The sequence below is a fragment of the Lissotriton vulgaris genome, chromosome 1_1 (genome assembly GCF_964263255.1).
Source record: "Lissotriton vulgaris chromosome 1_1, aLisVul1.2, whole genome shotgun sequence".
NCBI lineage: Eukaryota > Metazoa > Chordata > Amphibia > Caudata > Salamandridae > Lissotriton > Lissotriton vulgaris.
Genome location: NC_141685.1, coordinates 1028649214 through 1028674506, shown reverse-complemented (window position 1 = coordinate 1028674506; position 25293 = coordinate 1028649214). Strand labels below are relative to the sequence as shown.

Here is a 25293-nt window from a genome sequence, read left to right as displayed (position 1 = left end):
CATACCCTCCCTGAGGGTGGCGCCTACCAAGTGACAACAGGGGCGGGCAGTACACACTTTTATGCTTCATTCTCTCTGTATAATATGTGTGTGTGATATAAAGCGCTTTGACACCCTACATTGGGATGAGTATCACTGTAATATAAATCAAGTGTGAGACAGGGGTTATGGAGAAAGGAGGGGCACCGTCAGATTGTGAAAGTGAGAAAATCCTTGGAGAATGAGGTCACACCGGGTGTCACCAACACTAAAGCTGGCCCTGGACCACAATGTGAGGGAAGCTTTCAAGCATCTTTAAAAGCAACACAAGACAGTTAAGAGTAACTTTTAAAACTATCCTCCTTGCAATATGATTCTGTAGGGAGGTTTTTGAGGCTTTTGTACATTAGTGTTCTTTGACTTGAACAAAAGTTAAGTTTGCCATAGGGAACATTTTATTACATATTTCAAGTCCCGACGCGGCAGGGTCTTGGGCTCAATGTCCGCAGACTCGATAATTCTCGCCTCGGTGCCTACTTTAATCATGGGTCCCACGCTGCAACTCTGGGCAATAGCTTGCTTATTCTCCACAACGGCCCCAACAACACTGGGATGCCTGGCTTCACCTTGGGGGTGCCCAGGATGGGCATCTCACAGGGAGAGCCAGGAAGGGTTCCACAGCGTTATACAGCGCCCGGACGCCCCGTTGGGGCAGCTGTGCGCTTTACAAAATACACTATATTTACATTTACATATTTACTTATTTATGTATTACAGCATAAAGTATGAAACATTTTGCCTAATACTCACTTCAGAGCTCCTAGACTCCTTGCAAAATGTATAGTGTGTAGGGTAAGTGACCTGTGGTGCAGGGCAGCGCAGCAAGTGACGCTAGCCTGAGCCACAGGGAAAGGACAGAAAATCCCTGTATCTACAAGATAAGTTGGATTTCTGTCCTCTGCCCATGCTCTGGCGCACAATGGGCTGCCTAGCGCTGATGCAGGCGCCCTTACACCATGGGCAAGGATGCCTGCATTCCAGACAGGATTGTTTCTGTGCAGGAAGGAACACCTTCCTGCACAAAAATAATCCATGGAGGCTTTTCCTAATTCTATGTGTGCTGTAGACTGAGGCACACGTGGAAAGACGAAAAAACGAGGAGGATTAAAGATATTTCTCTTCGCAGTGCCTCCCTGGTGAGGCATACGATTTTGACACATTCCCAGGTTTACAGATTCTTGTAAATCTGGGAATGCGTCAAATGCCGCGGGTGCTACGTGGGAACCCCCACGTAACACCCATGGCACGTCTCCCTTACGTGGTGTGAGGCATTGCACTGACTTGCGCTGGGTTGCCTTACTCCATATTTACAAGGCCATGAAAAGCCATGGCTTTACGTGGCCTTGTCGATATGGCTAAGCCCTGTGCACCACCGAAACATCACAAAAAGTGACGTTCCGGCAGCTCACAGGGCTTGTAAATATACCCCTCATTCTGTTGTTGATAAAAAGTGCATAGATAGCACCAATTGATGTGACAAAGTGCATCATGTTGGCCGGGCAGGCAGGGGTGTTAATTTTTTCACACTGATTTTGAAAAAGCAGTAGATTGACTCCTTGATCAACCCACTCAGTGGTGGGGCTAGGGGGTGCGGGGGGCACTTCCAGGACTTCCCCATCCCCCAGCTCTCAACTGCACCCGCCAGCACTGCTGGGTGGGAATCTAGGGGGCCCCAGCGGTAAAAGCTATAGCTACGTCACTGAACCCAATGAATATTCCCACGCTACCCAGGATCAAAAGCATACATCACTAGGAGCTATGTGCTGGGGCAGGGTATCTCGGCCCTTTAGCATAACCTTTCAACAGTATTCTGTGTTACTGCCCTTCAATTTCAGGCAATAAGGCTGCACCAAGGACAAGCTGGCTGCAGACAGGTCCTGAGGCATATAGATTTGACACGTTTATCCTTAGAAAAAAATTGAGTATTGTCAGAGCTTGTAAAGAACCAGCTTCCTATCACTAGAAATAAAATCATGACGATTTATTAGATACAGCGCACAAGTCAATGCAAGGTCGCACAAACCCATACAAAGGTGAACAAGTTGCTGAAATTAGCCCGAGGTAACTCTGAGGTGAGCAACCCCCTGCCAGCAGAGATGTCCAGGTCCCTCTGCTCAACTTCCTCGGACTGCAGAAGATCGTGAAATAAATCTTTGCTGTAGCTAGTCTCCTAATCTGCCTCTCTTTCTCTCATTTTCTGCAGAGTCCTTAAGCACTCGGTGGATGCCACCTATGAAAACCAGGGCCCTAGCCCCGGCTTCCGAATGGAGATGTCCATCTTCTACGTGGTGTACTTTGTGGTCTTCCCTTTTTTCTTTGTGAACATATTTGTGGCCTTGATCATCATCACGTTTCAGGAGCAAGGGGATAAGATGATGGAGGAATACAGCCTGGAAAAGAATGAGGTGTGCAAATAGTAGTCTGGTGTGGGAATCCCTTCATTCCTCTCCCTTAAAGCACATATGCACCTACCATTCCCCTTGTAACATTGAACACTGATCTCCTGGTTTGGTTCTCTACCCTAGTAGTAACTCTCACTGTTCTCTTGGTTGCGGCTGTTTCAACTCATATATTGACCCCTTGGTTTCATCCCTGTTTCTTGGTAACAAATCACAATGATCTCTTTCTGGTTATTTTGATCATATGGTAGCACATTTTGCTGTTCTATTTGTCAGTACCACTAGCACTATACTTTAATCTCTAGATTGTGGCTATGTCTACCAGTAGCATATCACAGTTATCTATTGGTTGTGACTCTACCCCATAGTAGTAGCACCTCACACATGTCTCTTGGTAGACACAGTTTTCCCTTGTAGCATAGCATGTTGATCTCTTTGTAGTGTCTATTTCCCCTTTTAGCATATGAAGTTGACTGCTATCAATTATGGAACTGTCCGCCTGTACTACATTACTTTGAACAGTAACATTTATGTATGTGTCTTCTTGTAGCTTATCATGTTTATCTCCTGTTGCTCCTGAGCCACTTTGTAGCCTGTCCTGTGGTAGCAGGTTGTTATCTTCTTGTTTGTATCCGTGTCCCCTTTCAGTGTGTTACCTTTACCTTTTGGGTGTGTTCATGTCCCCTGGTATGATTGAAATCTACTAACCCTACTTCACTACACCCAACCCTAAGATGGAAAACTGTACTAACATTTAGGCACAAACTCTTATGATACTGAGATGTATCGGGTTGCATGTGCTTTTCTTTTGAGGTATCTATCTACTGGAACCTAATTATAGATCTTCTCTCTTTCATCCTGAAATCATCTGTAAAATCCAACCTGTTACACGTATTTAGTGAATTATTTTTTAAAAAAGAACTATTTGCATTAGCTCAAGTAAATGGGGATTTCCATGTAAGGATAACTCCAAAGTAAATCTGGATTTCCATGTAAGGGGGGCTTCCATCTTTGGGAAGAGCCTGCTCCTCCAATGTTGGTTGCATGATCCCTGCCAAATTAAGTACTAAACTGAATTGGTCACAGTCTCCGTTGCTTCACCCAAAGTAATAAGACAACTTAACATATTCATCAATACAAGCAAAACCAAGATAAGGCCATGAAGTCCCCTGTACCCCAGTAGCCTCCCTCCCTCCAATCTTGGATGGATAGAAGCTGCTTGAGACTATAATGCCCCAAAATAAAACGTCTCTACTTCTCCACTGGCTAAACACTACCATTCACCTTAAATTACTTGATCACTCAAGCACTACGTCTTAGAACCACCATTAACTCGAAAATCAAGCTTCATGTCCAGATCGGATCAGTGAACAGCACATCTCCCTGCTACTTCGAAGAACTTCTTCCCTACACCTTTCACTTAATCAGCTCGTAGTAACTCCTGCTGGATTAACTATGTCAGTTTCCCCAGTTCATTCTACCAAAATGTCCACCTCTATCATGCTAAGTGATCTTAGCCAAATTGGTCCCAGGCCAGAAGCACTGAGGCTTCCATCTTCCAGACCCTACAATTATGACAGTGGTGCCCTGGCTATGCCAGTAAACTTCTAATTGAATCCTTCTTCCTCAACCTGAAATATATCCACTAAAAAAACGAACAATGCCATAGAACGCCAAAGGACCCCAATCACCAGATATGCCCTACTCTCATTCAATCATCATCAACTATATTTGCCCTGAAACACACTTAGACCAAATGGAGGCAGGTGCTTCCCAGATCAAGGGCCCAGGCTATAGAATAGGCACCATGCACATATTCACAGCGAATCAAAGCAGCTCTTCTTTATAACAAAAAAACCTTGTCTTTTTAAAAATCTCTGTGCATCCCCTTATCGAAGTCAAAAAGCTTCAAAAGGCAGTTTTATTACCAAGTAATGCTAAACAAGAACTTGTATCTGTTCGGTCATTCAAAAGTTAAAAGTAATGATATGCAGAGAAAATCAGTTGTGAGCATGGGGTCTTAGTTTTCAAGGCAGAACGCAAACTTCTTTCTTTTTGGTGTAGTTCCAGAATGTTGTCAGAATGTTGTCTGGAATAAATGCTGTATCCTGAGCCTAGTCTATAAAACATTGCCCCATTGAAGTTCATAACAGAAAATCTACACCCACTAGGATTATATTTGGTAAACAATATTTAGGTCAGTTGATATTGCTGTATAAGATATACTGACATGTAACCTTACTTTTTGGTCATGGTAAAGGAACTGGTAAGTAACTATGTATAGTTGACAGTGGCACTGAAGACCCCTGAAAATCCTCTCGCTAACTCGGCTATTTGGTATATTATGTGGTACTTCATACAGTGGCCATTGCTCCAGTGTCTAATCATAGTGGCCAAGTCTAAAACTTGGTTGTGTTCAGTCCACTTGCTTCTGAGTTCTGCTCCCCTAATGCCACCTTGTATTTGAGTTCCCAAGTACCTGTCTCTAACCCTCCTCACCATCACATTCTGTGTTTGTTTCCACTCTCACTGTAGAGAGCCTGCATCGATTTCGCCATCAGTGCCAAGCCGCTTACGCGGCACATGCCACAGAACAAACAGAGCTTCCAATACCGCATGTGGCAGTTTGTAGTCTCCCCACCCTTCGAATACACCATCATGGCAATGATTGCCCTAAACACCATCGTGCTCATGATGAAGGTAAGCTGTTCAGAAAGTGCTCAGGAGGGGAATGATCAGGGTGGACAGAGTCTAGGAAATATGTTATAACTAAGGCTTCCAGTTTTCTGTTTTTACTGACTTTTAAAGATAAAAAAGACAAAACAATCTTTTTCCTGTCTGTAGTTATTTTTAAAGTGAAATAATACAGAAAATTGTTCTTCGTTTGAGTGATTCTCCATGTTGTCCACCATGAATTCCAGGCCAACAGCTGAGCTGATAGACAGCTTGGAGAGTTAAAAGGAGGATGAGATTTCCTTAAATAAGGGCATATGTTGACATATATTCATATATAATATTTGTATTTACCTGTGGTTGTAGGGTTGTTATATTTTACTGCTTTAATTGCTAAAACGAGACTAGTATTGATGTATGAGTGCATGTTTACCCATTCAATGAATGTGGAAATATACCATTTTATGGCTCCATTTATTCTCGAAACTCAGAAAAATATGGATAAATACCAATGGAATTGTCCAAAGAAAATGGATAAATGCAGACAGAAATGTTGAAAAAAAATACCATAAAACTGGGAACCCTAGTTATAACATCAGCTAACCATTAACATTCTGGCTAATGAAAGTCATGGGTGAAGAAGTCTGCATCCTCCAGGCCAGAGAAATACTGCTGTAGAGGGCAGCGTTGCAGGCCAGTGGTAACTTGGTAATGTTGGGATGTCATATTACCACCAAATCGATTCATGTGGTACACTCAAGCAGCAGAACCCTAACCCCAGACAGGCCAACATGGATTTAATTGCTTAAATAATTATTATCCTTGTTTATTATTAATAATAGCTTGTTTTTATGCAACGCTAAAACCTCACTTCTGCATCTATATACTGTATACAACAGATGTTATTATTGCCCAATTTATTCTACAAACTATTTACATGTCGAAGGATGAGGTTGCCCTGCCAGCGTTCTAATTCATACCCTCCAGAATACCAGTGGCAGCTGCCTCGGAACGGGCGGTGGGGTGGGGATGGAAAAATAAATAAAATAAACGTACCTGTGAACAGCGCCACCGCCACCTCTCCTCTGCACTGACAGCTGGAACTAAAGCACCCAGGCTCCCAGACTCTCCCAGCCAATCACGACACTGTATGACAGCAGCATCGTGATTGGTCTGAGCGGCCTGTTTGGTCACTCAGGCAGTGCTTGGGAGCCTGGGCATGTTCTCCCCTGAGCTGTGCAACAGAGCAAGGTGGAGAACCTGCTAAATGCGAATGACGGTTTGGCCGGTCCAAGAGTGGAAACCACTCCTCACACTGCTCTGGCCAGCCCAGCCAGTACCGACCTGGCTCCGAGTACGAAAGCCGCTGTTAACATTTTTAGTGTTCACCAGAAGGACTTATTAATCTCCTCTCCTAAAGTCCAAAGAATGGCTATAAGAGCATGCAGGGAATTGGAGAATTTTCTAGTATCCATTGAAAATTTGGTTCCTAGATTATTCAAAAGTTTTGAGTTAAGATAACCTTATTTGCTTCCTCCTCTACCTGCTGTAAGCAGTTTAGGAACATCTTTTTAAACCTCTTAGATTGAGGTAGGTGCTTTAATTTTAGATCATCCCTAGCTTCAACTTTTGGTTAGGTCGGGCCCAGCTTTTAAAATGTAATTTTTCACAGGACATAGTGTTATAGAGTTTTGTTCCAAAACAGTTGCTAAAGAGGTATTGACTAGCTCTCTAGGAAATTTTCCAAAATAGTGTATTCTGTTGTTAAGTATTGCGAATTTAATTTACATTTGTAAAAAATAAAGACAATATTCTGCAGTCATGTTATGAATCACTATTAAAAAAATATAGTTATAGCTGTCATCAAAAGAGAGCTCTGTGTACCCTTACAGTATCGGGACTGGGACAAGGAAGAGTAGGAGAAGGAGGTAGTGGCCCAATTACTTACTTTATAATCTTCATTTCTCCTGTTCTGTAACTTCCTCATCCCAGTCCTGCAACCCATTGTATTTCCCACCTTTCCACTGTCACCAAAAGCTTGGTATTTACAGGACGACTTCTTCTAGCTGACGGGGTTGGTTGGTTGTAGGTAGTGAATAAAAAGGTAGAATGTAAAGCGTTGACGAATAAGTAATGAAGTAATGAGGTAATGAAGCAGCAATTAACATTACCAGTAATTGGGCTATTATCACATACAAGAGCACCTTCAAATACAAGAGTTCATATGTCCGCTGAAAATTCTTCTTCTGTTTGATTTAAAAACTATAATGTTGTTCCATGTATAATAAGACTTTATGCCACTTATATGGTTCACATGACAACTGACTTGCTTTTTAGGTCACCAATGGTATTTTCATCAGGGCAGGCGGCATGAATGTTTCTTAGTTCATGTTTAAAATTATTACTTTTACTAAATGTTTCTCAATGCAGTCATATAAACACTTCCGCAATTTAAAACAACTACACTGCTTTGAATTTTGAATAGATTTTATATATCTACCTGATGTTGCGCAATTTACATAACAAACATTTTCAGGACTTGACTCGCCCACGGGCTCTTTGTACCAAGCGAGACTCTGGGCTGAGCTCTGTTTGGGGTTCCCCTTTAAGTTGTTGGTTCACCTATCTCTAGCATACACTGCCATTTTGAAGTCTGTTTTGGAAGGGTAATATTTGTGCAAACAAAATGGATGCACATTGCATTCATTCTTGTTTATACTTCTGTTACTCGGCACAATTTCTTATTTAAACTGTAAGGCATAGCTTAGGAACTGAATAATGCACTACCTGCCTAAACTGCTTCTATAAGTGAGAGTCTGCTGTATGTCCCTTTCAAGAATCCCCCACTCTGGTGCAGACTTTTCTAAATGTCTACCCAGGATACGACGGACAATAGGGCATATTATCAAGGACCGGTGTTAATACCAATTCCCATAGAACCCCATGTTAACCTCAGAACATGGGCTGCTATGGGAATTAACAAGGGCGTATTATCAAGCCCATTATCGCCGTTTTATCGACAGTTTCCTGCTGATCAAATGGCGATAATTTTAACACCGGTCCTTGATAATATACCCCAATGTTTGTGAAACACTAACTGCTCTTGGGTGATTATTCCCACAGTAGATTATGCACCAGGCGATACATTCTTGGTTCCTCCTGTATTGCGAATCTCATTTTGTAAGGGTGTCAGGCACCTTAAAATGCCCATGGTAGTTTTTTATTTTTTTTAAAGTTATATGGTGACTTATTGTTTATCCATCTTCTGTTCCATTTACGTAGTTTTTCGGTTCCTCGCCAAGCTACGACTACGTACTGAAGATGTTCAACATTGTTTTCACCTCATTGTTTTCCCTGGAGTGTTTTCTGAAAATAGTGGCCTTTGGAATATTGGTAAGAGATCTGCAGAACATTTAAATTGTTGGTTTGATTTCACTTCTACAGTAAAGCAACATGTTTCTAGGGATGGGGAAAGTACGGATCTATCATGTGGCAATCCTAGAGTAAGCCAAGATGTGTGATCGCAGGAAAAGAAAATGTAGCTTTCATGAAACTGTGGTTGTCCAGCATTTGAATATTCCATAGAGTTTTATGTTGTAGTGAATTATTCACTGGTGTCATGAGAGAGTTCAGTGCAAAAAAATATTTACTACGACATGAAAATATATGGAAGAGTTTGCTGTAGAACTCAATGGGTGTTTTGCACTCTAGGAGACAAGCACTCTTTTGCTTTAGCGGGCTATCACTTTCAGGGATCTGTCAAAGCACATCATTCTCTTAACTGGAAGGAAAACCCCAACAGATTAAAGCACCAGACAAAAACACTGTGCAGACATCTCAAAAGCTGACTCAATATGTCATTCTTATTCTGGCAAAGGCAATCATTTAAATGAATCTGAAATACATAACAACACTACATGCTTCTATGCAATAATATAGTCATGTAAAAAAAATTATGTTTTTTGGGAATGACGGGAAGACCAGACAAATTAACTTGGTGAACACAGATCCAACATTTGTTTAATGATATAAACATGCCAGCCATTTTCTAGAAGGCCACTACTTCAATCAAATTTGATTTATAATTTTACAGATCATAAGACCACCACTTAGATGTGCTAATTTACAAAAAAATATTTTACCACCTAAATCACAACGGATTGAACAATTGGTTCAAGGAGTCCTTGGGGGTTAATGAAGGACAGAATTGTATGTGTTTCATATAAATTGTTACCTTGTGTTTATGATTAATTTGGTTATTTGGTAGGTATTATGCATTGGTAATATGTGATACTATTATTGAATATTTGTGGAGTGGAAAACAGTATCATGATTTGTAGATGTTGCTATCTATATTTTGTTGACATTTGGGATCTATACATGTTTATGTTGTATCGTTAATAGCCTCCTTTCCTAGCTGGGTTTAGAATTAATTGATACATGATATATTGAATACATGAGAGATGTTCTTCAACACTAGATCTTTCATTGATTCATATGCTTGAATCATTCCCGGTATCACATTGTGAACCATCGGTAATCAATATTAGCATAGCAGCATACCAATACACTCAAAGAAATTGAAAAAATACTGTAGACTTTATACAGCCAGTATACCTTATTGTGTGGCTTGAACTTCAACCAGTCAGACACCTAGACCCACAGATCTTCCTCGATAGCGGTTTCCAGCTACCAGATTTTATACTGCACTTTGAGTGATAGGAAACCCTCATGCGCTCTGTTTCAATTTGATTTTTTTCAAGTGTTTTTCACTCACACGTTCAATTTCAGCAGCTTCGGATCAATCTGCTTTCTAGCAGTAAGGAAGTGTTCTGCCCTATTTTTCTGAATGGATTATTTCTTCTTTTGGGATGGCAAAGGCTTAGGAGAAGAAATACCCATGTGATGCTTGTAAAGTATGTGGCATGGGCAAAATATATATGACTGACACTCACTCCAAGTGTCTTTACTGCCTACATTCTAGTCATAACCTGAAGAAATGTGTCATGTGAAAGGGTTTCTCCTCTAAGATATTGAAGGACAGAAAGAGAAGATTGGCATTGGCTGTCCAAGAAGAAAATGTGGAGGCTTAAGTCTCTGTCAACTAGGTACTGACAATAAAGTTAGTGTCAGAAAAGTACACAGTTAGGACTTCCTCTATGGCTAAAATACCCTCTTACCCTGCTGTTATGGTTCAGACCTCCTATTTACTAAACAGTTACCTACATAATGGCCCAGAATAGAAGGTATGCCTTCTATTCTGAGCCGTTATAAAAGCAAAAAGAATCTGCAGCATTTGGTTCATCAGGTCGTAAACAATTGACGACTCTATCATCGATGAGGTCATATACATCAATAATGAGAGCATTGCCTACAACTGAAGTGGCGACAGCTAAGATCCTGGTAAGACATTTTTTCACTCCGTCAACAAAGCCCTAACCAATATGACTAATTCCGATGAAGAAACATCCAACGTTGCCACCGGCAGCATTGTTGGCAACAGCAGCTATACCACAAACGTCGATGACTGCTACTCTATCGTCTACTATATCCTACTCATTTTCAAAGGAAGATCCCTTATTAATGGGTTGTTTGCTTACTATCCTCCCTGCGACAACAGAATTCCTGCAGCCTTCTCCAGCTGTCAACATGCCAACTTCCTCAGGCCCTTTGTTGTTGGTTGCTTCTGCCTTGACAATATTCCTTCCGACTTCTTTTATTTTTCTCCTGTCTGTACGTTCCAACATAACGTCTAAAGAAAATTTCATAATATGCTTTTTCTTGTCAGGAGGGGAATGAGGAACTTGATCTTGATCAGTCTGAAACCTTCTTTAGTGAGGAAGAGGAACAGACTGAGGTTCAAGAAGCTACATAACTAGCTGACCTGCATATTCAATATATGAATACAGAAGAGGAAGAAAACAAGGAAATGTTGTACATGCCCTAGCAGAGTCGTCACGCAGCAATACTCAAATAAGATAATTTCCCAGCCAGTCCCAGTAAGCATTCACCCTTATGAGGTCACTAGTGCAAGTACCACTGCCATTTTTGACCACCTTGCAATGCATGGTCCAAGACATTTTTCGAAGGTTATCACTGGTATCCCTAGTATGTCAGCAGCAGGAATTGGGGTTGAATCCACAGCCTCCTGTCCTGCACCCTATTCCTCCATCACCTTCAGCACAAGAAGATTAAACTCCCATGTCTGTACCACCAACTCCTCTGCCATCTTCCCTGAACGCGGTATTGGTAGTGATAATTATTGATTAAGTTCAGGCAGTGATGTTCGTTCAGCAGGATCAAGATGGAGATGACAGGTAAGGAGGTTATGATGATGGTATTGACAACATTGATGATTCTTCTGGGCTCAGTGCAAATGTCGCTGACAAAGACTCAGGAGGAGATTTACTAGGATAATATACCGTGTTTGCATCACAAAAGTGACGTAAATCGGCATAAAATCTTTTTTTTCTGAATACTTTCCAGTGCAACACTTCTTCAGCGCTGGAAGTCACATAAAAGTAACGCCACTTTGCATCACTTAGCGCCAAGGGGGCATACCATGGGTGGATGAGCGTTCCTATGCATCCACCGAAGTTTTCTGATGCTAAACCCAATTTACTAAATAAAGTAGACCGGGTTTAGCATCAAAAAACTGTGCGCTTTTGAAGCAGGCGCAAGGAAGGAAAAATAGTTTCATTTCTCCTTCCTTTTCCTACTTTGTACGTGTGCTGCACTGTACATCACACAAACAAAGAGGGAAACATTTTAAGTCAGTCTATGCATAGTATTTTGTACTGGAAGGGCACCCTTCCAGTACAAAACCTATGCCAGACTCACAGAGACACCCTTACACTATGGTGCAAAGGTGACTCCGTGGCGCACGGCAGCTGATTTCAGCACTAGGAAAAGGGGAGGAAAGTGTCATATTTCAGCAAATTTGGCACTCTCATCCTCTCGCCTTGTCACACAGTGCAGTGCAGCATTTGGGGCTGCTGCACTGCGCTTCGTGAAAAATTGGTAAATCTGCCCCTCAGTGTTGTATTAATTTGTTTCTCTTGATGACGCAAGTCCAGAGCATATGTCTAGGCCACGGATTTTCCATATGACTACATTAACAAAATACAGGCACTGATAAAGGAAGCATTTCAGTCTGTCTGTTCCTAATGTGGAGAAGTCTAGTCCGCTTTTTGACTTAAAGAGGAAGTCTCCTAGGAGTGTAAGAGCAATACCCATCCTTGACCTTGTTCAGGATGAAGGCTTACTAATGATGAAGAATCCAGCTACTGTGTCTGTACATTTATCATGCATCGAAAAGAAATGTAAGTTAACTGAGGCTGCTTCAGCCTGTGTCCTTAGCCAAATAAGGCTGATTCGTTGTCTCTCTCCTCCTCAACCATAACAAACAGTGTACAGCTCTCCTGGATAAAGAGGGCAGAGTTGGGACTCCATGGGGAATGATATCAATGTTTCAGCAGAGAACAATGATAACATTTTAGCGGAGCCAGGTATGACCTTGAGCTATGTAATGACATATCCCTATTTATTGATATGCTTCTGGAACAAGACAGGATACGAGCAAGAGTAATTCTCAAGGACAGTGAGCAGTACTCCGTTACTTTAATTGCTGCAGCTATGGATTTTTTTCAAATTGGTGAAGCCACAGTTTTGATGGTTGAAAGTGCCACTTTTAGACCTGAGGTACAGACAGAATTATGGACATACCTTTTGATGATCGCAAGATCATTATGGTCACTTCAGAAATGTCAATCCTACAAATTCTACAGGTGCCAAAAATCACAAATCCTTTCTGTATGGAAAGTTAGGAGATAAAGGAAGTCCAAACTGGCTTGACCAGTCTCTCCTCTTCCCTCTTGATTCTGCCGTTAGGAGTCAGGATAAATTACTTCTTAAAGAACTGGCAGAATGTAATATCCAACAGATGGGTATGAATGGTAAGGGTTTCTCCCTTACCTGCCCCTCTCCATGATCGGCCATGGACTTCGTGGAAAAATCCTCTTTCTCCGGGTCCTAGCCATTGCACCTGGCCGCAAGCTTCCTGAAGCTGTATCCTGCGCGGGCTCATGCCCGCGTCTTTTTACTAAGCTGCGGTGTATGCAACCGCCATCTTGTTGTCTTCATAATGCGTGCCAGACGTTTGAGCCAAATATTATTAGTATATTAATTTGGCCTCACAGACATTATTTTACCTGACACATTATAATATATAGTTGGTTGTTTTAAGCATTATTTTTCTATATTAAATCACATCCTACCTTAAACTATTAAAGGGGAGTCCGTTTTGAGTCCATTGCATTTCAATTGCTCCAAAATCATTGCTCGCTCACTGGAATCTGTGGATTTTTTGCCTTCTTTTGTTCCTGCTCATATTTCTGCTCTCACCTTACTGCTTGGCCTGGGCAGCTGTGAGGTGTTTCTGGTCTCTAGTTTTTGCCTTTCTGGAGGATATTATTTAGCAGAGCAACACTAGATTTACGTCTCAATCTGGCATTGCCTATGGGAATAATAGGCTTTTCCTAATTCCTATAAAGACTATTCTAGCGTCACCAAGTACACAAGCCCTTGACATGAACATAGTCCAACATGGACATGCTCTAGAATTCCTGTGGAAACCGCCATCTCAACCTACAAGGAAGATGATACTCAAATATGTAAAAGAACCGGCTTGGAGATTATCAAGCTATTAAGGAAAGGTGATATAGAGGTAGTGTAAATTCAGGAAGACATTTCTAAATGTTTTCTCACACTAAAAAAATCTAGTGACTGGTGCCCAGTGCTTGTTTTAAGGCGCCTCCACAAATATGTTGCTTTTAATCATTAAGGGAGACTTTCAGGCATTGTTGGCTATAGAGGTTCGGATACTTATAAACGACAGTAAACTCCTTTGTTTCATGGTGGTGCGTTGCCATGTGTAATCCAAATGCTTGCCATTGGGGGCTTATCTTCGAAGAAAGGGTAGTGGGATTTGCCATTATCTAGGGAGTCGGTTAATCATAGCACCTACTCAACAGAAACCTTTGAATATGCTAAGGAAATCTGCGAAGAAGTTGACAAACCTGGGTTTTGCAATCAATGTAAGAAGTCCGTACTGCGTTCAACCAAGAGCATTATACTTGTAGGAGCCAGAGTTTGTACAAGGAAAAGAATAGTGTTTCTATCCCTGATGAGAGGGAACAAACTAATGTGACTAGTATCTCATCTGCTGTCAAGGCAAAAAGCAACATTCAGCACTGTCAAGGCATTGTTGGGAAGCATGGCCTCATATATTTCTGCTGTCTCAATGTTGTCTTCAAATGACAAGAAATTCAAGAACAGCAAAGCTGTAAGTGGAAACGAGTAAGTGGAGACTGGGATGATATGATGGCAATTATCCTTCAGACAAAAAGGGCATTGCATTGGTGGAAAAACAAAGACAGTTACCTGCAAAGTTTATAAATTGTCTTCCAGTTTGCAAGCCTACAAGAGATGCTTCCCTTTTGGGATGGGTGCCCATGTACACAACCGTCACATCAGTGGTCTGTGACAAATTAAGAGTCATGACTTCATATCAGTCTCCTCCGGGCGGTCAGATTGGCTTTGAAGGCTTTTCTTACAAAAGTAAGAAATGTGTGGGTCACGGTACGAACAGACAGCACCACCACAATGTACTATATTCACAAACAGGGACAACCAAGATCTCTTCCATCTTCCCAGGATGCTCAAAAACTTTGCCAGTGGGCTCTCAGGCACAGCATGAATCTACCTGCAGATTGTGTGCCAGGCCTACAAGACAAATTGGTGGATCATCTGAATAGGAAGAATCCGGGTAACCAGGAATGGGAACTAGACAGCAGGTAATTGCAGATAATAATTCAAAGGTGAGGAACGACAATGTAAGTATATAACAGAACAAATGTCCGGCGTTTGTGAGTCGGTGGAAACACCCTGGATATGGAGACAATCAGACAGATCAGAAAGTTTATGCAACATGTCCATCCAGACTATAATACAATTATTTCAGATGGATGTGAAGTTGTGGTCCAAGAGTAGGTACAAATAATTCAGCACATCCATTAGTCTCTTTGATTGTCATCCTGGTTCATCAGCATTTTGTCACCTGAATACCCCTGACATTTGCAAGCAAATGCTCAGAGTGACACTTTAAAGTGGAAGCTATGAGCAAAGAAGGGGAAATTAAACCAGCTGGAAATGTCCCCTATCAAGTTTTCCATCGCTTCTGATGCTAGCTAACACTGGTCGCAGATATGCCTCAATAAAAGTCCACCTGCCAGCAAAATCTAGGCACCTAAAGTGGCCAGGTAAATCTTCCTTATTTGTTTTGTAGCTAATTTAAGAGTTCGTGATGGCTTTATTTGCCACTTTTACTCCAAAGACAAGACTGAGCAACATAGGAGCTCTACACTGTTTTAGCAGCTCTGATGGAACCACTTTGTGAACCAATTCATAAGACTATGAAACAGCATCTCTCTTAGAACACAGCTTACTTGTTAGGCTTAACAGCTGCTGGGAAGAGGTGTTGAGTTACAGGCTGTGTCTTGTAAGGAATCTTTCTTACAATTCTCTGAGGATAGTGTGTCTTTGGCTGCAAATCGTTTTCTCATACTTAGGGGCCCATTAGGATCAAGGGTGGATTCCCACCGCCCGCATGGCGGTGGCGATCCGCCCGTGATCCTACCCCGCCCGCCACACAATTCCCACCGCCATATTGCTATGGCGGGGGGACCGCGGTAGACGGAAAGACCATCCGCCGCTTTTCCGCCCGGTCAACGAGTTGACCGGGAGGAAAAGGGTTTAATATGGTGGCGGTGTCTGTTAGACACCGCCATCTATATTACTATGTAGACGGGGACATGCCTTTCCGTGGCGGCATTGAAAGACATGTGATGTTAGACATTGGGGGCCCGTTGCGGGCCCCCAGAGACTCTGGGGTGTGGGGGGTGCACATGGGGGTACCTATGGTACCCCCCATCAGTTCCATGAACAACATGGCAGGCACCGCGCAGTGCCTGCCATGTTGTGCATGGAAGTGCAAAACATGCCTTCCTGGCATTGTGGCGGGCGGTGCTGAGTGCACCGCCAGCCACAATGAGAGGAATGCAGGATACACGCGCCACTGTGGTGGGCGCATCCTAATTGCCCCCACGGGAACCCCGCCCTTATGGCGGGCGGTCCCGTTTACCGCTAGGGTGGCGGGCGGACAAAGTTCGCCCGTCATCCTAATGGGCCCTTAATGTTCCTACTGCATTTCATTTGCTTCAAAAGATCTCTTTGGCAATGTTTTTTCCAAACCCTGCAGCAGCAGTTGGGTGAGGTTCAGCAATATTGAACACAGAATATCGAATGGTCATAATATCATCACCAGAATATCAATAGATAATATATCGGAAGGTAGGTTTTTATATAAATGTTCTATACCTAACTCCACATATATGTGCATTGGTATATATGTATATATATAAACTTTTGGGAACCAAGGAATTGGTAGTTTTGCCGGCCCACCTCAGGAGCACGACGGACAACAGCTGCTGCTACCCGCAGCCCGTGAAGTCACGGGGACGCATGATCACTGAATCACAACGTCACGGCACAGTTTTGGACTGCTCAGGGGGTTGAGGCGTCGGGGACCCAAGGTGATTCTTGGCATTTAAACTTTGGGACTTTGGTGGCAATAATTAGCCTTCTCCCCCCTCCAGGCTGAACGGGGCGCATTGAAGCGCTACTCCGCAATTTGGATTGCAACCGCACTGCATGCTGGAAGACCGAGGCTTTCCAGCACTGATCGACAGCTACAATCATTTAAGGCGGGGCCAGAAACACTCCAATTACTCTTGGAACTCTGTGAGATGGAAGAGGGAGTCGAAGTAACCCCAGCAGTAAAGGCATCTGACGAAGGCTGACAAACGCCGAAATGCATTATGCTGTGAAACCTGCGCCCTAATAAAAGGTTACCTGGTATCCCCGAGGAGTCCTTTGGTCTTTTTTAACAGGAAGGCCCCACTCTGCATCCAATACCACGAGCTACGCCTTAGCGCGTGGATGAAGGACCCGTCTCTAACAAGTGACCGGCAACAAGTAAAGGCAAAAACTTTTGGGAACCAAGGAATTGGTAGTTTTGCCGGCCCACCTAAGGAGCACGACGGACAACAGCTGCTGCTACCCGCAGCCCGTGAAGTCACGGGGACGCATGATCACTGAATCACAACGTCACGGCACAGTTTTGGACTGCTCAGGGGGTTGAGGCGTCGGGGACCCAAGGTGATTCTTGGCATTTAAACTTTGGGACTTTGGTGGCAATAATTAGCCTTCTCCCACCTCCAGGCTGAATGGGGCGCATTGAAGCGCTACTCCGCAATTTGGATTGCAACCGCACTGCATGCTGGAAGACCGAGGCTTTCCAGCACTGATCGACAGCTGCAATCATTTAAGGCGGGGCCAGAAACACTCCAATTACTCTTGGAACTCTGTGAGATGGAAGAGGGAGTCGAAGTAACCCTAGCAGTAAAGGCATCTGACGAAGGCTGACAAACGCTGAAATGCATTATGCTGTGAAACCTGCGCCCTAATAAAAGGTTACCTGGTATCCCCGAGGAGTCCTTTGGTCTTTTTTAACAGGAAGGCCCCACTCTGCATCCAATACCACGAGCTACGCCTTAGCGCGTGGATGAAGGACCCGTCTCTAACAAGTGACCGGCAACAAGTAAAGGCAAAAACTTTTGGGAACCAAGGAATTGGTAGTTTTGCCGGCCCACCTCAGGAGCACGACGGACAACAGCTGCTGCTACCCGCAGCCCGTGAAGTCACGGGGACGCATGATCACTGAATCACAACGTCACGGCACAGTTTTGGACTGCTCAGGGGGTTGAGGCGTCGGGGACCCAAGGTGATTCTTGGCATTTAAATTTTGGGACTTTGGTGGCAATAATTAGCCTTCTCCCCCCTCCAGGCTGAACGGGGCGCATTGAAGCGCTACTCCGCAATTTGGATTGCAACCGCACTGCATGCTGGAAGACCGAGGCTTTCCAGCACTGATCGACAGCTGCAATCATTTAAGGCGGGGCCAGAAACACTCCAATTACTCTTGGAACTCTGTGAGATGGAAGAGGGAGTCGAAGTAACCCTAGCAGTAAAGGCATCTGACGAAGGCTGACAAACGCCGAAATGCATTATGCTGTGAAACCTGCGCCCTAATAAAAGGTTACCTGGTATCCCCGAGGAGTCCTTTGGTCTTTTTTAACAGGAAGGCCCCACTCTGCATCCAATACCACGAGCTACGCCTTAGCGCGTGGATGAAGGACCCGTCTCTAACAAGTGACCGGCAACAAGTAAAGGCAAAAACTTTTGGGAACCAAGGAATTGGTAGTTTTGCCGGCCCACCTAAGGAGCACGACGGACAACAGCTGCTGCTACCCGCAGCCCGTGAAGTCACGGGGACGCATGATCACTGAATCACAACGTCACGGCACAGTTTTGGACTGCTCAGGGGGTTGAGGCGTCGGGGACCCAAGGTGATTCTTGGCATTTAAACTTTGGGACTTTGGTGGCAATAATTAGCCTTCTCCCACCTCCAGGCTGAATGGGGCGCATTGAAGCGCTACTCCGCAATTTGGATTGCAACCGCACTGCATGCTGGAAGACCGAGGCTTTCCAGCACTGATCGACAGCTGCAATCATTTAAGGCGGGGCCAGAAACACTCCAATTACTCTTGGAACTCTGTGAGATGGAAGAGGGAGTCGAAGTAATCCTAGCAGTAAAGGCATCTGACGAAGGCTGACAAACGCCGAAATGCATTATGCTGTGAAACCTGCGCCCTAATAAAAGGTTACCTGGTATCCCCGAGGAGTCCTTTGGTCTTTTTTAACAGGAAGGCCCCACTCTGCATCCAATACCACGAGCTACGCCTTAGCGCGTGGATGAAGGACCCGTCTCTAACAAGTGACCGGCAACAAGTAAAGGCAAAAACTTTTGGGAACCAAGGAATTGGTAGTTTTGCCGGCCCACCTCAGGAGCACGACGGACAACAGCTGCTGCTACCCGCAGCCCGTGAAGTCACGGGGACGCATGATCACTGAATCACAACGTCACGGCACAGTTTTGGACTGCTCAGGGGGTTGAGGCGTCGGGGACCCAAGGTGATTCTTGGCATTTAAATTTTGGGACTTTGGTGGCAATAATTAGCCTTCTCCCCCCTCCAGGCTGAACGGGGCGCATTGAAGCGCTACTCCGCAATTTGGATTGCAACCGCACTGCATGCTGGAAGACCGAGGCTTTCCAGCACTGATCGACAGCTGCAATCATTTAAGGCGGGGCCAGAAACACTCCAATTACTCTTGGAACTCTGTGAGATGGAAGAGGGAGTCGAAGTAACCCTAGCAGTAAAGGCATCTGACGAAGGCTGACAAACGCCGAAATGCATTATGCTGTGAAACCTGCGCCCTAATAAAAGGTTACCTGGTATCCCCGAGGAGTCCTTTGGTCTTTTTTAACAGGAAGGCCCCACTCTGCATCCAATACCACGAGCTACGCCTTAGCGCGTGGATGAAGGACCCGTCTCTAACAAGTGACCGGCAACAAGTAAAGGCAAAAACTTTTGGGAACCAAGGAATTGGTAGTTTTGCCGGCCCACCTCAGGAGCACGACGGACAACAGCTGCTGCTACCCGCAGCCCGTGAAGTCACGGGGACGCATGATCACTGAATCACAACGTCACGGCACAGTTTTGGACTGCTCAGGGGGTTGAGGCGTCGGGGACCCAAGGTGATTCTTGGCATTTAAACTTTGGGACTTTGGTGGCAATAATTAGCCTTCTCCCCCCTCCAGGCTGAACGGGGCGCATTGAAGCGCTACTCCGCAATTTGGATTGCAACCGCACTGCATGCTGGAAGACCGAGGCTTTCCAGCACTGATCGACAGCTGCAATCATTTAAGGCGGGGCCAGAAACACTCCAATTACTCTTGGAACTCTGTGAGATGGAAGAGGGAGTCGAAGTAACCCTAGCAGTAAAGGCATATGACGAAGGCTGACAAACGCCGAAATGCATTATGCTGTGAAACCTGCGCCCTAATAAAAGGTTACCTGGTATCCCCGAGGAGTCCTTTGGTCTTTTTTAACAGGAAGGCCCCACTCTGCATATATATATATTTATATATATTTTGTCAAGGTACGTAGATGTAGAGTTAAGAATATTAAGTTTGTGCTTTCACTGTGCACTTACTTTTTCGATATTTGGTACCTCGTTATAATCTACAACAATCAAGCGGTGGTGAGAGCGCTTCATTCTCTAGACATTAAAAAATTTCCTAAATTTTACCTGCAAAAAACAAAGTACTTTCATTGAACCAATTTTTCATTCCGGATTGCCTATGGTTAGAACAATAACAAAACAGGTACTAGAAAGGTAGATTGTATTCTAGCCCCTATGTCTATTACAGATCACTTTCCGAAACTACGTGCTCACTCACCAAAAATTATGGCAGCCACTCCAGCTCTGTTTGTTGGTGTCTTGCTCATGGGAAATCTGAAAAGCAGTGACGGGGAGAACAATACATGCTTTGTTGAAGCTTTAGTGCATCGACATTCAATCCAGTAAAGATTCAGCAGTGGGATAAGCGGTGCTCCAGAATGTATTGGTGAGCAGTCAAAATATCGAAAAATAAATATCGACCTACAGTAATATCGAGTTGATAATATCGAAAGGACAGAATACCGATGTTAAGAATATTGATGGACAGAATATCGACGCTAAGATAAGTAATATTGTTTTTTTTATCGATGTAAGTAATATCGAAGTTAGTAATATCGATATCAACTATATTGATGTTACTAATATCGATGTTACTAATATCGATGTTACTAATATCGATATTTATATTATTGTTATGTATTTAAATATTTATTATTATGTTAAGTGTATTAATTTATTATTGGAGTGTGTTGTGCGTTTATAGGGGAATAGTGTTGGGAGTAATTGAAATCTAATTAAGTAATTATTACATTTATTGTTGGGCATTGATAATTAATTTATTGAACATTAATTATTAATTGGTAATTTCTTAAATTATATATTTTTTGGTATAAAAATTAATTTATTGTTGATTAATCATTAATTGGTAACTAAATATTATTAAATATTATATATATTTTTTTATTAATATATAAATAAGTAATTATTATTTTTGGGTATAGAAAAATATTTAAGTGTTCAATATTTTTTAATAGGTAATTACTTTTTAATATGTTTTTTGTTATGAAAAATATGTTATTGTTCAATATTTATTATTTGGTAATAAAGGACGCCGTTTGGATCTTACCTGGCCCTTCTTTGCTTCGAGCCACGAGAACAAGGAAGCCTTTAGTCGGGAGGGGACCTTGCTTGTTGTTATTTGCCCTCGCCGCTCCAAGTCTCCTCTCCTTCAAAACCGAGGACCGCGCATTGCCTACTACAACACCTACAAGGCAGCGCGGTCTTGCGAGAGGGGTGGAGCTACTGGACTAACAAAACGTGAGCGGGGCTCCCATGACACAGGACGCCGTTTGGATCTTACCTGGTCCTTCTTTGCTTCGAGTCACGAGAACAAGGAAGCCTTTAGTCGGGAGGGGACCTTGCCTGTTTTTATTTGCCCTTGCTGCTCCAAGTCTCATCTCCTCCAAAACCGCGGACCGCGCACTGCCTACTACAACACCTACAAGGCAGCTCGGTCTCGTGAGAGGGGCGGAGCTACGCGACTAACAAAACGGAGCGGGGCGTGCGGGCGTTGCCCGGGCGAAGGACGGGCCCGTCAGCACCCGTCGGAGCCTGAAGGAGGCTGGGCTGGGCCCACTCCCTAACATCAGCTCCAGAACTGGTATATCCCTTGTACATCTTTTGTATCTTTGTTTGTTTTACCTGGTTAAGTGAGTTGTATATCGGCGATATTGGGAGGATAATATAAGGGAAGCACCATGAGTAAAAGAAAGAAGACCCAAGCTGACACAAAGGGCCTGCCAGAGACACAAACAGGGGGCCAATCGTCACTGCTTTTGTACCTTGTGGGAGCTATGGGTGTTATAGAAAAACAGATTAACACCGTAGAAGAGACCCTGGGGAAAGGGATATGTAATTTGGACTTAGAGCCCAGTGCATCCACACAACCTTTGGATAGCCCTACAAAAGATAACCATCTGCAGGAGAATGGACGTAATGGATGTATTCAACATCCAGTAAAGGCCATAGAAGTGAGCTTCCTAAAAGAAGAGGCCCAACCTCTGAACAAACGTCCTAAGAACCCAGATAGTACGGAGGGGGGCAATAATTCCATCATAAATCCGAGTATTATTCATACAAGCTCAATTAAGGAGCATTCCACTAGGAAAAGGTCCAAAGGGAAACAACTTCCCATTAAAGTTCAGGCCCGCAAGGCCAATACAAATTCATGTAAGGCGAGCCTGCCCACACAATCTGAACGTAATATAACCGCCATTGAAAATCTCACAAAGCGCATAGATACTCTTTGTTGTACTTTGGTCGAGGCATTACAGTCCCTTTCTAATAGAATGTCCAATTTGGAGGTGGCATTTAATGAGAAACACCCCGCGATCAGAGGGAGCAGTGACAGGCTGATACGGTCTGGTATTCAAGAGATGGTTACTATTAATTCACAGACCGTAACCAACCTACCGACAGTAATGGCAACGCCCTCACAAGCTGCCCCTGCGCAACTGGGCCTTAGACCAACAACAATTAGAAGTACACCATTAGTGCACCCTGATTTAAGGATTCTCCTAACTAAGGTCAGTGGCCCTAATGAGACTCGAAGTCTCGCTACTATCTCAAAAGGACCAACTAATTTAAATAATCCCCATATGGCGGACTATCTTGATTTACCTCCTGCCGCCACACCGTATGTGGTGGTGCTGGCTAACGCTCCCACACTACCGCTAGCGAAGCATGAAACTTGGAGGGAACTCAGGAATAAGTCACTCCACTGGTTGGGGAATCAAACTGAGTTAAACAATGAATTGTTTAATTGTTTTAAAATGGCAAGAAGGGTAGCATGGGTGGGTAGGGAAAACAAGACTTCGCCCGGAGACTGCATAGCCCTGACTTTTAACAAGCCCAGACTTGTACATGAGATCCTATTAAGAACTAGACATAATTCTAAACAGTATAGCTCTATAAGTATTAACCCATTAGGGGCATTCTATCCTCCGAGTTCACTCACTCGCAGGCCTCCTAAAAATTATAATGATAGAACTCAGCAGGTTAGACACACACCAAGGTGGAGTATACCCTTGCACAATCAATATGAAGTATTATCATGTATGGACAATCAAGATTGACAAGGGAGGAATAGGAGGGGGAACAACCCTTTGAGGTATCTACCTCATCATTGATACAACCAAAAGGGAATCACGAGCTGTGAGGGGCAGATAGTCATGAGTTTGAACAGGAGGACATAGATAAATTAGTTGCAGATGCTAATAATGTCCAAAAGAAGACCTATTTAGAAAAATCTAAAGTACATCAGCACCTAGTACACTCCCCCATAAGGGCAGGACCAACACTCACGAAGGGAGGGATTAATGGTATAAAAGAATAGGATCCTGAAAGGGTATCCCTCGTGGGGACAACACCTATGCGGCTAAAAATCTTAAGTTGGAACATTGCGGGGCTTTCGGACAAAGCACCCCTCCCACAATGGCTGGACATCGTAAATAATCATAGCATACTATGTTCCAAGAAACGTGGTCTGTTCAAGAAATCCACTTAAATGGGTATCAAATTTTTAATACACCAGCTATTATTAGCACACAGGGTAGAAATAAAGGGGGGCTGTGTACTTACGTTTCAACCTCAGGAGGGATTACAGTCGCTAAATTTATCACAATGGAGCACTATCAGATTTTATTAGTCATTTGGGGAGGAGTAAAAAATATGGTGATAATACATTTTTATAATAACATTTCCATACTCTTATGGGAAAATGTCATAAACAATCTTATGAGCAATCTGCTTAGCCTAGAGGAACAGGTGATCAGTGACATGGCTTTATTATGGGTGGGCGATTTTAATTACACCGTGTGCCCACGCAGTGTCTCTGGCACCTGTGGCCTAGGGGATAATAAGGAGGACACTCTCACCCACTCAAAGCTAGGGGACTTGCTGAACAATCTGAATTTTCATTTTGATTTATCATATGTCATTGAATTATGCTCACCATTGATACCTTTTCAGCCCACCTTCAATGGGAGAGGGTGCAACTCGATTATCGATTTTGCACTCCTATCATCGAGGTACTCAGCACTTGTGTCCTCATGGGGAATAATTGACACTCTGCTGAGTGATCACTACCCCATTTCTTTTGGATTGAAAATTAAAGGGGTGAAAAAAACTCGAATGGAAAGGTTTTTTATAATCCCCCTATTAGCCTTACGAGATACTCCATTAAATCGGGAAAAATTGAACCCGAGGCTTTTCTCCAAAAGCTAGTTAAGAATATCCATGACCATATGGAAACATGCCTTTCACAATTCGAAGAAAACCATACTGTTCTTGACTCTGTCAACTAAATCACAGAGGAAATAAGAAAATCATTAACAAGGGAACATTGTCATAGTACTAATAGAGCCCACAGATGGTTTGACAAGGATTGTACCAAGGCAAATATTAATCTGAAACATGCCTTACATGAAGCCCTCAGATCAAACGAGTCAGTACGGTCTGCTAGAAAATCCTATCGTGGTGCTATAGTTAGTAGGAAAAAACAATTAAAAAGGGAAGCCTGGTAGACGCTACATGAAGCATGTTTAAGCAATGACAATATAGCCTTTTGGAAAGTGGTTAACGCAGCTTTCCTACAAGATAAGGATACTGATGTAATTGACCTTGCCATCCCTGGTAAAATCTGGGTTACACACTTCACGGGCCTTTATAATGAAGTTAACACGGATGACTGCGAAAATGAAACTGATAATTTAACCGGAATACCTGATGATAGTGACCCAGCTAGTGTGTTCCCTTTGGGGATTGTATTCGATTGCAAGGAGGTTATAAGAGCGATCAAGGAAAGTGCTCCAGGGAAAGCGCCATGGCCGGACAGCATCCCGATCGACGTCTATAAATCTGAAATAGACCTATGGGCACCCATGTTAACCAATGTAATAAATTGCTCTAACAATTTTAG

The 25293-nt window shown here is 43.3% G+C and overlaps 1 protein-coding gene across 14 annotated transcripts in view; it reads left to right on the top strand.

Moving 5' to 3' along the window:
* Positions 1–25293, top strand: part of CACNA1A (calcium voltage-gated channel subunit alpha1 A) — a 1308076-nt gene that overhangs the window by 804641 nt on the left and 478142 nt on the right. For all 14 annotated transcript variants that reach the window (XM_086961990.1, XM_086962030.1, XM_086962039.1 and 11 more), the window contains 3 exons: positions 2243–2444; positions 4974–5138; positions 8394–8504. In XM_086961990.1, the coding sequence (XP_086818116.1) occupies positions 2243–2444; positions 4974–5138; positions 8394–8504 (478 nt within the window). The remainder of the gene's footprint in view (positions 1–2242; positions 2445–4973; positions 5139–8393; positions 8505–25293) is intronic.